This window comes from Phyllopteryx taeniolatus, chromosome 9 (assembly GCF_024500385.1).
Source record: "Phyllopteryx taeniolatus isolate TA_2022b chromosome 9, UOR_Ptae_1.2, whole genome shotgun sequence".
NCBI lineage: Eukaryota > Metazoa > Chordata > Actinopteri > Syngnathiformes > Syngnathidae > Phyllopteryx > Phyllopteryx taeniolatus.
In genome coordinates this window covers 31794005-31809384 of record NC_084510.1, presented here as the reverse complement: position 1 = coordinate 31809384, position 15380 = coordinate 31794005, and the positions used below count along the sequence as shown (strand labels likewise).

Genomic DNA, 15380 nt, shown 5'->3' with positions numbered 1-15380 from the left:
GGGGGCGGGGCTAATGAGCGTCACTTTTCTGCCTGCGCTACAACAACAACATTCAAAAAGTACTTTCCACATAGAGTACAATCGAATAGACAGACGTGCTCTTATTGATTTGGTGACGATTTCAAAGAAAAAGTTTGTTTTCAATTCAACATCTCTACCACGTGTGTTTGTTATTGACTTCTTTTAATCACATCAGTAATAGAATTAAAAGTTATAATGATGAAGATGATTGACCCAATCCACTTTATTCCTGGGAGCGCTCATGGGGAAAGCAGTATGGGCAGGGCCATGTTGTTTTTATTCTGGAGAAATGTGATACGTGAACACGGTGGGAGACGTGCCTACGTCCTGACGTAATGGTGTTGGCGTACATGACGTAATCACGTACAGGCATAGTGGAAGTGAACACGTGAGGCCGCAGAAGACACGCGCACGGTGAAAGAAGTATCAAACTTTCTCCGTCAGGTATAGTTCAGATTCTTATTCCCGCCATACAACACTTGACGTGTCCGGTTAAGTGCATGTGTGACGTCACCGCCTTCAAACGAGCCGCTCGTCAGCTAGCTAACTAGCCGGTTAGCTAGGGTGCTAACGCCGAGCATTCGGCTTCTCATTTCTTTTTCTCTCTCGTGTGTTTAAATCAAATACCCTATGAATCATGAACAATGCGTTATCTTTTCAATGTACATACATGCAAATCAGTCGCCTTTCGGCAAAATTTGCCGTTTTGAACTCATAATAGGCCATTTACCTAAATCGTATAGCTCCGATGAGTTTTTGTCTGGCACTTTCTGCCCAAACGTGGACATTTCAGATCACTTCTAACTTGAGAAAACACCGTGCAATAAATTGCAGATGGTTTATTTTATTTTTTTGTAGTTTTGACTGTGCATAGACACAGCAACATCAGAATTTGTACATTCACATTTTATTTTGAATTTAAAAAAAAAAAATAGATGTTCATGCTGTGGTAAAAAATACAAGACGTTACTCACTATTTACTCAGTACCTGAGTAATAATTTAACTGTGTACATTTTACTCTGAAGTAATTTCTTGGAGGACTTATTTACTTTTACTTGAGTCACATGATTGTCCAGTAACAATGTTTGGCTCCTCTCCCCACCTCTGGAGCGGACATCCTCTATTGCTACGCTTCCGTTAAGCAACATTTGTGCCAATCACATCAGCCAGTGTGGTATTTGTTGCGCCGGTCTTTTGTAGTTTCACGTTGAGGTGCTGCGGGTCCCCCGGGGCCCCGGTCGCGGTCCCAAGTGGAACCGCCAAGCACACGAACATCGGTGACAAGAGCTGATCCGCTAGTAGATTTTGTATTAATTAGGAAACACGGCTACAATTATCTAATTAGTTTACTGATGTTAATGTTAAATGTCTTAAGCGACGGAGCGGTGTTAAGGATTATGTCACAACACAGAATGAACTAACTTCAAATTCAGAAATGGCCAATAAAAACCGAAAAATATTGTACTTAATATTTTGCTGGAGGATGCATTTTTGGATTAGCATTTGAAGTTGGTAATAATAAAAAATGAAGTGAAACAGACAATGATTTTAGTCAATTCTTTTCCAGAATGAGAGTGCTTAAAGAGGAGGATGCTATTCATGTGGCACAGCTTGAAGCTGGCATCAGGTGCAGGCGGAGATGGGCCTGGCTCCAGTTGGAGGCCGGAACAAAAAAGCAAAGAAAGGAGCGACATTTCATTTCAATCTTAAATTTGTACATCAACATGTACTTGAGCCGTCTAAAGAAGTTTTTCTGCATGAAGAATTTTAATTATATTTGTTGCCTTATTGTACTCTTTAGAGTCTTGCAGATTGCTTAATTTATGTTAAAGTTAAACAAAAATCTTTTTCATGCTTTTGGTGTTTGCATGTCTGAACGTAAAACAGGAATCCCTCAGGGGCCAATTTTAGGACCATTACTCTTCAGCCTGTATATAAATGATCTTCCAGAATCATGCAAGAGGGCTTGTCTCCAAATATACGTGTCTCCCCCCCAATGGCATTTACACAAGAGCTATCAGTAGTTTTGGAGGCAATAGCCCGAGGACTTGAAAAGTCATGCTTGACGCTGAATGTAAACAAAATTGCCTTTTCACCCTCAGGCTGTTGTTGGAGCTCACAGTGACGTCATGGCCGTGAGAGCTTCCTTTGAGAAGAACAATGAGATCGGCTGCTTTGCTAAACTCACCAACACGTACTGCCTGGTCGCCATCGGCGGTGCGGAAAATTTTTACAGGTGAGGCCAGGTGACGGCACGGCGTCCCGGCCGGCGATGTCACCGATGCGCTTTGTGTCGTTCCTTAGCGTGTTTGAAGGAGAGTTGTCCGAGAGCATTCCGGTGGTCCACGCCTCCATCGCCGGTTGTCGTATCATCGGACGCATGTGTGTGGGTGAGTCCGAGCGCCGCTTGGCCTCATTTCCTGTCGCTCGAGCGAGTTGCCGGAGGTCAGCGAAGCATCAGGGAGCGCCAGGTCTCCTGGTGTTCTTCCTCTCGTGTGGTGATTTGCCGGCGTTCTCGTTTCCAGGCAACCGCCACGGGCTGCTGGTTCCCAACAACACGACGGACCAGGAACTGCAGCACATCCGAAACTGTCTCCCTTCTTCCGTGAGCATCCAGCGAGTGGAAGAACGTCTGTCAGCGCTCGGCAACGTCATCGCGTGCAACGACTACGTGGCGCTCGTCCATCCGGACCTGGACAGGGTTGGCCGGACCGCACGCACCGGCACACGCGGGGGCCCGCACGCAGTCGGCTGACAGATTTGCTGTCTCCCCCCCAGGAGACGGAGGAGGTTCTGAGCGACACCCTGAACGTGGAGGTGTTCCGGCACACGGTGGCCGATCAGGTCCTGGTGGGCTCGTACTGCGCCTTCAGCAACCAGGGCGGTCTGGTGCACCCCAAGACCTCCATCGAGGACCAGGACGAGCTGTCCTCGCTCCTGCAGGTCCCCCTGGTGGTGAGTGCTTGCGAGTCCCGCGGCCAGTCGCCTTTCCGTCAGCGTGTTGGTGGGCGTGCGTGTGTGCAGGGGCTGAAATGATCGCGTTGCCCAAGCATATTTTTTACCAGCCAAAAGATCTCAACATTTTACATAGGATTGCGCAATATATCGCAAAAATATCTATGTGTGTGCGCAGCCCTAATTTTCCACACATTTCGATAATGTGGTAATATGTCGGATGCAGACTGAGAGAAGTCACAGCAACATTAAACAACAGCAATAAGAAAAAAATAGTTTGAACATCCATGTTGTTGCTCTTGGCCTCACCGCTAGCCATGGCTAACTGCTAATGCGACCCATGCTAGCAACAGAGAGTGACAGGCTGTACTGACGACTGCAATCGCATTTTTATTTTTTATTTGTTTTGCTTTCCACGTAATCCCTTGGCTGCTACTTCTTCCAACGAATAAACACAATGTTGTCCGCTTTCGAGGGCGCAGACGTACCTTACGTGTCGGCTCGTTGTAATAGCATTGTGCCGCGTTACTTTGGAGACGGCGCCGTGTACTCGCGGACCCACGTCGCCAAGGCGAGGGCAGGGCGCCGGGGACAGCCGAGACGGCGTCTCGAAGATCTCACTACGGCGCGAGTTAGCCGAGGAGGCGCGGCTTGCGTTTCCTCCCGCTGCCGGAAAAGCACGTCTCTGATTGGCTGCTCTCGCGCGCATTTCCGTCAGTTCGATTGAGCCCTGCTCTATTATTACTGGCTCCATCACACGCGCCGCTGCACGGTGATTGGCACGTGTATGTTTGTGTACGTTGGTACTACAAACATTGACTGGCCGCATGGCGAGTAGCGCTCTGAGATTCCCTCGCCAAACGGATCATTTAGTCGCAATTTGGCGCCTGGTAAGTGGTAATTTTGGACCGTGCGTGCGCGCCCGCAGACGGGCACGGTGAACCGGGGCAGCGAGGTGATCGCGGCGGGCATGGTGGTGAACGACTGGTGCGCCTTCTGCGGACTGGACACCACCAGCACCGAGATGTCCGTCATCGAGAGCGTCTTCAGGCTGGGAGACGCCGCGCAACCCGCCGCCATCACCACCAGCATGAGGGACTCGCTCATCGACAGGTCGCGCACGCACACTTCCGTAGACACACACTCACCCATGTACACCGTGACACGTCGTTAACGTTGATGTGATGTGACGTTTGTGTGTTCAGCATGGCTTAAGAAGACCACCTGTCGCACATCGCCGTCAACATTTTGAATTTTGGGGAACCTTTGGGCCACGCTTGAGGGCGGAAAAGACGGGATGCTGACGCCGCCTTAGCTGACCACTCGGGGGTGAGGCCGCAGGAAGTGACACGTTTGTTACCGTTCGCCACGGAGCCTTTTTTTTGGGGGGTTGTTTGATGGTCGTCTTGTCCGATGGGCGCGTGAAGAGCCGCCGAGGTCACGAGTCTAACCTGCTGTGATGTCATCACGTCCTCCATTAAATGTTTTGCAAACTGGTTGCTTTATTTTTTACCTCCCCTCAAATGAACATGCGTGCGTGCGAAACATACAGGGATCTTAGCAGTGTATGTGAGAAGAATGTCATGTCCCACAAAACGTTTTTTTCCGCTTCCTCTCAATGTGGAAACCTCCGCCAGGGCTTTTTGAGTCTTTCAATAAAACGTGCACGGAGAAGAATGACAATCTGAGCAGTTTTCCACTTAGCTTTTCAAGTTGACATTTATTGACAACATTTAAGTACAACTTCACATCATCACAACACACACATTTCACATTTTGGTTTGTAGATTTCTCAATTCCAATAGTAAAATAAAAAAAACAAACTGAATGTGCGAGGTTTGTCGTGTTCCTACCAGGAATGACGACGTTTTAGGTTTGCAGTGCAAAAGATGCTCGTTTGTCTTACAGGAAGTGACACGCCTCCCCATTTCCTGTTTGCAGTAACACACCGGCAAGTCAACTTCAAGAGAAAAGATTCTCCGACTTGGCATTTACTTCAATTGACAACGTTAAACAGCGGATAAAGGGGCGCCACGGTTTAGCTTAACATTTGCCTGGCCGTGCTCTTTGATCGACGGGGAAAAAAAACCTCGTCGACGTGTTGTCGTAATGCTAACGCATCTCACACGTGTGGCCTGGTGAGCCCGATTGTAAATTTAGTCAAGATTGCGCGTGGCTGTTAGCATGCACGCCGACATTGCCAGATCACCGATTTCCAACTGCTGCTGTGACTGTGTGCAAAAATAGAATACCATTATTATAATAGCCTACATCTACTTTTATTGACATCGGGAAACAAAAGTAGACTGACGTTAACGAACACCGGATAGCTGCTGCTAATATTCAACTTTGCCATTTTGCCTGACTGTGCCAGATGCTTCTTCCAACCCTTCAAAATAAAAGATTGTTCAAAGAAAATTAAAGAATTGGTGAGCGTGCGCAGCCGAAGGTCTCCTGCGAGGCGTACATCAGGTACAGGAAGCCGTCCTCGTCGCGCTCCTGCTCGTAAATCTCTGAGATGGACGTCGCCACGGAAACCAAACTGTGCTGGTTGACCAGCAGAAAGAAGGCCTGGGTGGGGTTGAGTTGAAGACGGCGCCTGCGGGTGGGAGCTCCGAGTAAGAAGCGCTTCTCGCAGGGAGGGTTCCCGGGGTACTTTCCAGCGAACCCCCGCGATGAACGGGGTTCGAGGTGCAACAAACAATCAATTGTCAAAATCCTCCGATTGCAGCCTCTCAACAGTAAATATTCGAGCATTTCTGAAAATAAAGACATCGGCAAACACCTGGACTCACATTTGGACCAATTTTCTGACAGATGTTCCAGGCCAAACCAGTAACGAGGCTTTCCACGATCACGATCAGCGAGTTGGAAAAAAACGATAACCAATCACAAGATGGAGTGTCTATTTAAATGACCTGTTCATTTACGTGTGCACTTAATTGCTCAAACAATTATATTTACAATAAATGTATCTTTGTTCCTCTATTTATCCTACTGAGGTTAGTGACAGACAGAACAAATGAGAAATGGTCTTCTGTTAGATGGCAGGAAGTACACGCAGTCATTCATGTCTCCACGGTTTGTGACATTTTTGTTTGTTGGTGTTCCGTGAGATTTTTCAATTGTAAAAGAAGTTCCTTGGCTCCATAAAGGTTGCAAATCACTGCTCTCGTCAGATCGGGGATTCTAATCGGTCAGGTCAGACCAACATCACAACGTGACACAAATCATGGCTGCCAACTTACTGTACTTAAATGACTTTATTTTGCATTAAATGACTTCACCCACACTGAAACTTTAGAGCACGATTAGACAGAACGGCGGCATGTTTACGTCCAACCGTTCGGGGTACCACTAGCTTGCTAGGCTACATAACGTTTTGTTGCCTGCTTGTGCGCCGTATCGTAGTCAAAGTATGTGAACGTACCTCAAGCGAGCCTTAGGCCAACGTCCTCTCCTTGTTCTGACCTTCTCTGTACTTTTCCATCAACATCCTCAAGGCAAAAAATGCATCTGTGGTCCTCTTTCTAGGCACGGAACCATACCGTTGCTCGCAAATACTCACTTCTGTCCTGAGTCGAGCCTCCACGACTCTTTCCCATAACTTCATTGTGGCTCATCCACTTTATTCCTCCATAGTTCCCGCAGCTCTGCACATCACCTTTGTTCTTAAAAATGGGCACCAGCACACTTTCCCTCCATTCCTCAGGCATCTTCTCACGCGCTCCAATTCTATTGAACAAGCTGGTCAAAAACTCTCCGAGATGCTTCCATACCTCCACAGGAATGTCATCAGGACCCACTGCCTTTCCATTTTTCATCTTCTTTAATGCCTTTCGAACTTCCCCCTTACTAATCATTGCCACTTCCTGGTCCACCACACTCGCCTCTTCGATTCTTTATTTTGCTCATTCATCAACTCCTCAAAGTATTCTTTCCATCTAGCTAGCACACTGCTGGCACCAGTCAACATATTTCCATCTCTATCCCTCTGTCTGGCCAGCCTGCATAGATCCTTTTCTCCTTCTTTAGTGTCCAACCCGCCATACATGTCCTCATATGCCTCTTGTTTGGCCTTTGCCCTGTGTCGCATCTCAATGTATTCCTTCCGCCTCTCCTCGGTGCTCTCCGTGTCCCACTTCTTCTGAGCTAACCTTTTTCCTTGTATGGTTTCCTGTACTGTGAGGTTCCACCACCAAGTCTCCTTCTCACCTTTCCTGCCAGAAGATACACCAAGTACTCTCCTGCCAGCCTCTCTGATCACCTTGGCTGGAGTGATCCAGTCTTCTGGAAGCTCCTCCCGTCCACCGAGAGCCCGTCTCACCTCTTCCCGAAAAGCCGCACAACACTCGTCCTGTCTCAGCTTCCGCCACGTGCTTCTCTGCTCTGCCTTTGTCTTCCTAATCTCCCTCCCCACCACCACAGTCATCTTCTTCGCTGTCTCGCCACACTCTCCCCTACCACCACCTTACAGTCGCTAACCTCCTTCAGATGACATCGTCTGCACAAGTTGTAATCCACCCGTGTGCTTCGACCTCTGCTCTTGTAGGTCACCCTATGTTCCTGCCTCTCCTGGATGAAAGTGTTCACTGCAGTCATTTGCATCCTTGTTGCAAAGTCGACCACCATCTGTCCCTCCAAGTTCCTTTCCCGGATGCCGTACTTACCCATCACTTCTTCATCACCAACATGTCTATTACGCGGCACGGTGGACGACTGGTTAGCACATCTGCCTCAAACTTCTGAGGACCCAGCCGGATTCAAATCCAGCCTCGCCTGTGTGGAGTTTAAATGTTCTCCCCGTGCCTGCGTGGCTTTTCTCCGGGTACTCCGGTCTCCTCCTACATCCCAAAATCATGCATGGTAGGTTAACTGAAGACTCTAAATTGCCCGTAGGTGTGACTGTGAGTGAGAATGGTTGTTTGTTTCTATGTGCCCTGCGATTGGCTGGTGAGCAATTCAGGGTGTACCCCGCCTCTCACCCAGAGTCAGCTGGGATAGACACGCCCGCGACCCACGTGAGGATAAGTGGTTCGGAAAATGGATGGATATTATTGTTATTATTATAGAGCAGTGATTCTTAGTGTGGAACAAGTACCACTAGTGTTACTTAGGCTCCCTCTAGTGGAATGTTTTTCCCCCCTCAAGCGACGCCCCGGACTGGTCGCCAGTCAGCCGCAGGGCACACGTAGAGACAGACGACCGTTCGCCATCGTCAGCGAGCAGAAGCGAGGCCGCGCCGCCGGCGCCCGAGTCGAGTGCGAGCAATCAAACAAAACCAAAAAACTCCCCAACCAACCTAATACCGTCAATCGCAATCACATCAACAGAGCGGATGTGCGTGCGTGCGTGCGCACACCTGATGATCTTGACCAGCTCGCTCATGTTGACATGGTCAGGGACCAGGAACTTGGTCTTGTCCAGAACAGGAAGTTGTTTCTCACCCTTGTAACGCTCCATGATCACCTGGCACACATGTGGAAAATGTACACGGATGTGTATGTGTGCGTTTGTGTAAAAAAAACACATGCATCTTGTGTGTCAGTGTGTAAAATGCACATGGAACCTGCGTGTGTGCGTGCGTACATACAGGGATCTTGTTGGGATGTTGTTCTCGGATCTGCTGGACTTCTTTGCAGCGTTCAGCTGTTAAAACACATTTCAAAGAAATCATGCTTAGATTCTTGTTGCCTTTTTCAGCAGGTGTGGTGACGTCACAGTCTTCCAACTTGTAGGTTGACGAGGTTTATTTGTTTCGTTTTTTCCCCTTCAAATGTCACAGTCTCGATTGGACGTTGAAAATGTGAGCGAGCCGCAATGTTGTCAACGTAGCGGCCGGGTAGCGCGTTAGCATGTTAGCTCGTTAGCATGCTGCTGTTCTTACCGAAAGTCCTCCTTTGCTTGAAGGCTCTGTCGGACGGCATCTTGCGGCTTGCGGGCGACAGTTAACGTTAAACTTGACGAAAAAGGTCGTGAACACTTTGGAGCCTCTTGCCTGAGCGAAGAGAGAGAAAGAACAAGCAAAACAAGCTGCTGCTGCTGCTGACGGCGAACACAAGCTTTTGTCTTTTTTTTTAGCTGTTATTTTCCCCCACCAAAGACACGTGACTCCTCTTCAGTGACGTTGGCTTCTCCACGCAAAAGACAGCGACGCCATTTTAGTCGCAAAGCCAACGTGGGCGAGGCCCCGGCACCCAAATACTGCAAAGTGATTCTCCCATTTTCGACACCGACTAAAAGCTGGAAAACTACTTGGCGCTCCAAGTACCACCATCATGAACCACATTCAAATACAGTAGCGCAGTAGGCCCAGATGTTCATCAAAAACGAGGCAGAGGTCTCATTCCTAAAAAGTATACTTCATATTATTGTAAGCCACTGTAACATTATGCACTTTGAATGTTAACACTGCTTAAATATAGAAGAACAAAGCACACTTGTATCATGATTCAACCAAATGCATTGCACACACACACGAGTTAAATAGCAACTAGCTATACCTAAATGCATGTTTACAAACGTTTGACGAGATGTATGCCGAGCTTCGAGCTTCATTCTAATATGTTTGATTGTAGCAGCTGAGCTAGGCGCCAGCACACCCGCAACCTTAGTCAGGATAAGCGCTACAGAAAATGGAGGGATGGATGGATGGATGGATAGCACGTTTTCAATGTATTTTCATTTGAATTGTATTGATATTTAATTCAGTGATTCTATCATATTCCACGAGAGGGAGCCTAAGTAACACTAGTGGTACTTGCTGAATCACTGCTCTATTGTCATAATAATAATAATAATATCCATCCATCCATTTTCTGAACTGCTTATCCTCACGCGGGTCACCGGTGTGCCGGCGCCTATCCCAACTGACTCTGGGCGAGAGGCGGGGTACACCCTGAACTGGTCGCCAGCCAATCGCAGGCCACATGTAAACAACCAGTCGCACTCACATTCACAACTTAGAGTCTTCAATCAACCTAGCATGCGTGTTTTGGGGATGTGGGGGGAACCGGAGCCACGCAGACATCGGGAGAACATGCAAACTCCACACAGGCGGGGCCGGGCCAGATTTGAACCCGTGAGCCAGCTGTGCTAACCAGTCGTCCACCGTGCATAATAGAAAAGAGAAAAAATGAAAGTTTAGAAAGAAAATAGATGAAGGCAGAACATCATCCATCCATCTTCTTTACCGTTTCTCCTCACGTGCTGGAGCCTATCCCAGCTATCTTCGGGCGAGAGGCGGGGTACACCCCGAATTGGTCGCCAGCCAATCGCAGGGCACATAAAAGCTATACCTAAATGCATGTTTACAAACGTTTGACGAGATGTATGCCGAGCTTCGAGCTTCCTTCTAATATGTTTGATTGTAGCAGCTGAGCTAGGCGCCAGCACACCCGCAACCTTAGTCAGGATAAGCGCTACAGAAAATGGAGGGATGGATGGATGGATGGATGGATGGATAGCACGTTTTATTTTCATTTGAATTGTATTGATATTTAATTCAGTGATTCTATCATATTCCACGAGAGGGAGCCTCAGTAACACTAGTGGTACTTGTTGAATCACTGCTTTATTGTCATAATAATAATAATAATAATAATATCCATCCATCCAATCTATGGTCTCGAGTGAGGTGACGTGAATATAGGTTACTTCGTATAGGGCCCTCGAGGGGAACAAAAATGCTCAATAGACGTCAAAGATATCCCATGATGCATTGCGGGCATACAGAAAAACAATTTGATGTTTCTTTCCATCATTGGATTTTTGTCACAACACAAACTGAGTTGTGGCAAATAGAAATTGCTTTCAAGTGATATCACATACATCTGGACACAAAAATGATACCGCCACTGCATATGCGTATTTTGGTTTCATCATGCAAAATCACTTTCATCTGAACACTGGAATAATGGACTCTAAAAAATATTCGCTCGCCCTTGCCCTACGAGGACGTGTCGAGAAAGGTTCATCGGTGCGCAGGGACGGTCATTAAGATTCCAAATGTACCTTAATGGTCGATGATCTACCATGCAGATTTTCATCTATCGTGGGGGTTCTAAAACATCAAGCCCTCCATAAACCAGGCACCAGTGAAAAGGGATTTGGAGGAGGGGATGATGAATCCATTAGCTTTGGAATCATTCACTCATTTGAAGTGGAACCATCCGGGACGGTCCACAATCTAAAAATCGCCGACTCTGTAGTGGAACTATCCAAGATGGTCCACAATTGAAAAATCTCCGGATTCAATCATCAGGGGTAAATGACTTTTTTTGTCCACAGTGAAAAACCTCAAATTGTGCGATGCGATGTTGCAGACCTCCAAAAAGCATATTTTTTTTTTTTTAGCAATTTCTTCCACAGTGGAGAACGTGGCTCGCGCCTCTCTCTCTCTCTCTCTCTCTCACAGAAACAAGGTTCCACGTTGGAATCTTCTGGGCCCAGTTTGTACATTGCTCATATGTCCCAATAGTGACTGAAACATCATTCAGAAAATAAAAGAAATGAGCATTCAAGTGTGAATGGGATTGAAATTAGCACGTGCGTAGTTGAGGCTCCCGAGCTGGCTTCGCGTCTTCTTCTCGTGCTCCGGTGGCCTTTTGCTTCCACTAATTCAAGAGAACCCGCGTTTCACAACCACTTCCGTTTGCCTCCGTGCGGTGTCAATAGCTAGCGACCAGTCAGTCCTTTTGTCTACGTGCCCTGACATGGGCGACCAGTCCGTCGGACAAGAAGTGCCTTAACATTGAGCAGAGACCAGTCCCGGGCGAGACTACAGAAGTGGAGCGATCAGTGTTAAGAAGACAGTGAAGATGTTACGGATGTTTATTGAAAACATTTTGCATGCCGACGACAAGGTTGTCATGTTGTCTGCACGCACACACAAAACACACAAAAAAGGAGGAACGAGCAAAAGGAAAAGCTGGACATATCTCGTTGAGAAAAGTGCCATCTTCACTTTTTTCTTCTGATGCTAAAAACGAGAACGTTTTCAGTCCGATGGATTTTGAATGACGATCATGAAATAGTCCTTATCTGCAAAGCACAAAGCAATCATCACGTTAACACGACTCGTTGTGACGGCGACGAGGAGGACCCGACCCGACCCGACCCGACCTGACCTGGCGCGATCATGATCTCGTTCTTCTTGGAGCGCAGCCGCAGGAAGGTGAGGTCGTTGAGGGGGTCGATGTCGCGGATGGTGCTGCGGGCCTTCAGGACCAGCTGGTGGATCAGACCCGCGTAGTGGACCGTGCTGGAGTTGTCCAGTGTCGAGCGGATCGGGATTCCTGACACAAACAAAGGTTCACGCGCAATCCTCACACCGGTGCCCTCCCGCTACGCCCTTTTGTAGTGCTGTTGGAATGTGAAAACGGCTGCAACTAATCGCTGGGGAACAATTGGAACAATAAATGGTGTTGAGTTAGATTGCATGCTGATTCCAAAAGTGCAGTCAGTTTTTCCCCCACAGCTTCCACTGATCAGCTGGAGTAAGACTTGCCAGCTGATTACGATTGGACTCATCTAACGCTACGTGGCAGTCACAATTGAGAGCTCCCAATAGATCAGCACTATCAATATCTGCAAACAGAAAGCTAGCATAGTAGGAATTAAGAGGATTTGTGCTGGCTTTTCGCTTAACCTTGTAACCCGTAAGTTCCATTGCGATTTTATTTTAGATTTCAAAGCTTGTGACTATTCCATCTTCGTGTTTTATTGATATAGATGTAGATTTCCTTCATTCCACTTTGTTCAAAGACTTGACGTGATAGAGAAAAACTGAGATCGGTTTTGGATTCCGCACACCTAAATTAGTTAAAAACAGCCGTCAGACCGAACTCAACAAATATTCTCTTCCCCGGTGTCAAGCTGCTTATTATTTCTTCGATGAATCGGATTTAAAAATATATATATATATATATATGTTTTTTTAATATCCATCCCTTTATTCAAATGCAGGACATTATTTGAAATTAACAGTGATTCAGTTCCTGGTTTCCTCCGTAACACGTCAGAAAATCAGCAAAGATGTTTATCAGTGTTTTGCACAGCAAAAGCCAATGTTTGCAAATGTCTGATTTGTATAAAAGGATAATCACTCTGCTTCCATGGAGGACAACACAAATTGGAGAATATTTTCTGTTGAGGCTGACATGCTGAGGACTTGGACAATTTCATTTTTCAGTGAGGCAAGGTCTCCAAATGATTCATCAACTTTCAAAATAGTTGTTGGTTAATTTGATCATTTGTGGTCGATTCATCGATTCATTGGTGCCCCTCTAGTAGTTTTTTATAGTTTAGCCTCTATATAGTGCCCTCAATGTATCACTGTCTGGGTTGGAGCACCGGTGTCAAACTCAAGGCCCCGGGGCCAAATCTGGCCCACCAACTCATTTGATGTGGTCCGCAAAAGCAAGTCATCTGTGTCAACTTGCATATGATTCTTGCTCAAATTCCCATATATAATAAATAGTATTGTTGCGCTATTGCAAGTGACTGTTACTGTTTACAGTAACTAAGTTGAACAAACTATTACCTTTGACTTCTGATTTCAAAACTGTATGTAATAGTATTATGAGGTGACTAAACAATTAAATGGTTTCACAGTCAACGGCCCTCTTGAGGGAAACAGTGACAAACATTTGTTTGACACACCTGGTCTTTAGATTTCGAGCGGACTCTGGAGTGAACTATTCAGTCCGCAATATAAAAATGGCTAACTAGTGATGAGGGAGTAGTAAACGAATGACTAGCAAAAGCTTTGGCAATCACTCCCCACTTACCAGACAGGGAATGAAGCAACTGCAGTGGACATTTGAAACTATCTCGGTCCGTGACATGAACCTCCCTTCATTGGGATTGGGGAGTAGCGAATGATTCCCAACCCGGCCAACAAATAGCAACTTTCTTTGTCATCTCACCGTCAGAGTTGACAATGATGAGGCCCTGAACTCCTTTCTGGCCCAAAATTCTCTTCAGGGTCTCCTCCACTTCAGCCTAAGCAACAACAAACAATACAAAGCTACCCAACTGCCAGAATAATACAACATTAAGTAGCATTTCATCCATGTTTAGCTTGTACCTTTAACATCCCTCACTACATTTTCTTTGGCACTTAGCATCCTTCTGTACATACTAGTACGCATACTTGAACAATTGACCATACTTATGATGATCATGAAATATAGGCCTCATGTTAGCGTCTGTTGATTTGGCTGCCGCCTAGAGGTTCGGATTCGCGGAAAGGAATTCCCGTTTGTAACGCCCGAGATCAGCCTCCACTTAAGTTTTGTTGGATTTCAATTTTCGCTACAATGGCTGCACTGTTTGAAGCTTTTGCTCGGAGAAAAAAACAATGATTTAGTCGAAGGTGAGTACGAATTTGTCGGATACTTTGAAGAAGTGTTAGCTTATGTACTTAGGTACTTGTATGGAAAATGCCACCCAATTTGGTACGTACTCAACGATTTGTAAATGTTATTTTTGGATTGTGCACTTGTGAATGGCAGCCGTAGAGCATTCGCAAACGCAGGCGTGGTTTCATAAAAAATAAAAAAGTCCTTAAGTCACTTCTTACAAACTATGGCTCATTTTATTCGTGTATCACTCTATCCAATGATCTCGTCTATTTGAATGTACAGGTTATAAATATCTTTATCAACTAACGAGGCAAAACGATAGCGAGCAGCATCCGCCAGTCGTGATTCGACGTTGGCTGGTGAAAAACGTGCCCTTTGGATCTCATCATAGTGTTTTATTACAACTGTGCTCTACAATATAATGCATAAAACTAGACAATTCCATGACAAAATGCCTCAACAATCTAGTGCCAATGTCGCGCTAACCTGACAACGCCCGAGCAGCAAACAAAACGTCTTCCAGTAACATTTCAGCACATCACATTGCCTGCGCTCATTATATAAACATACAAACAACACATCACATTCCCTGCGCTCATTATATAAACATACAAATTCGCACTTTAGTAATCATTTCTTACCATTTTGGAAAGCTTTAACAAGATTTCGGTGACAATTTGGAAGAACTAACTTCCGGGTTGGACTTCTTCTTTGGTTTCCTTTTCCCTTTTGTCTTGGGCGACAACGCGTCCCACCCACCCCCCCCGGTGGCCAACAATGGAACACACCCTTTGTCCCCCCCCCCCAGACACTATTTTTCACGTCAATTGCGCAAACGTAACAATAACGTCACTTACGGCTAGATCAACCGTAACTATGACGCCTCTACTGACGCACGTGACATCTTGAACAAGTCGTGAACCTTTGAAGTTTGTCGAGTTTACAAAACCGCCCCCCATTGACGGAACGGATCGGATGGCGCAAATGTACCCAGCAAGCAAGTTGTTTTCTGACTGTGATTGGCTGGCGACCGGTCC

The 15380-nt window shown here is 46.4% G+C and overlaps 3 protein-coding genes across 5 annotated transcripts; 1 reads left to right on the top strand and 2 right to left on the bottom strand.

Moving 5' to 3' along the window:
* The first annotated feature begins 309 nt into the window (after positions 1 to 309).
* eif6 (eukaryotic translation initiation factor 6) lies at positions 310 to 4473 on the top strand. The gene is made up of 7 exons (XM_061786344.1): positions 310 to 465; positions 2125 to 2258; positions 2327 to 2412; positions 2548 to 2723; positions 2801 to 2977; positions 3906 to 4090; positions 4183 to 4473. The coding sequence occupies exons 2-7, from the start codon at positions 2152 to 2154 to the stop codon at positions 4190 to 4192; spliced, it is 741 nt and encodes a 246-aa protein (XP_061642328.1). The 5' UTR covers positions 310 to 465; positions 2125 to 2151; the 3' UTR covers positions 4193 to 4473.
* Positions 4474 to 4677: 204 nt separating this feature from the next.
* map1lc3a (microtubule-associated protein 1 light chain 3 alpha) lies at positions 4678 to 9200 on the bottom strand. 3 transcript variants are annotated; one of them, XR_009790301.1, is made up of 5 exons: positions 8865 to 9200; positions 8571 to 8626; positions 8340 to 8446; positions 7648 to 7821; positions 6226 to 7552 (listed from the first exon to the last, which is right to left on the bottom strand). XR_009790301.1 is itself a non-coding variant. In XM_061786345.1 (4 exons), exons 1-4 carry the CDS (start codon positions 8902 to 8904, stop codon positions 5396 to 5398), a joined length of 384 nt encoding a protein of 127 aa, XP_061642329.1. In that variant the 5' UTR covers positions 8905 to 9135; the 3' UTR covers positions 4678 to 5395. The 3 variants fall into 3 exon arrangements, 2 of the variants coding, with proteins under 2 accessions (XP_061642329.1, XP_061642330.1); XM_061786345.1 differs by lacking the exons at positions 6226 to 7552; positions 7648 to 7821 and adding an exon at positions 4678 to 5576 and having other exon boundaries at positions 8865 to 9135; XM_061786346.1 differs by having other exon boundaries at positions 6226 to 7821; positions 8865 to 9194.
* A 2591-nt stretch (positions 9201 to 11791) lies between these two features.
* Positions 11792 to 15126, bottom strand: dynlrb1 (dynein, light chain, roadblock-type 1). The gene is made up of 4 exons (XM_061786347.1): positions 14985 to 15126; positions 13906 to 13981; positions 12106 to 12273; positions 11792 to 12019 (listed from the first exon to the last, which is right to left on the bottom strand). Exons 1-4 carry the CDS (start codon positions 14985 to 14987, stop codon positions 11976 to 11978), a joined length of 291 nt encoding a protein of 96 aa, XP_061642331.1. The 5' UTR covers positions 14988 to 15126; the 3' UTR covers positions 11792 to 11975.
* Between the last annotated feature and the right edge of the window lie 254 nt (positions 15127 to 15380).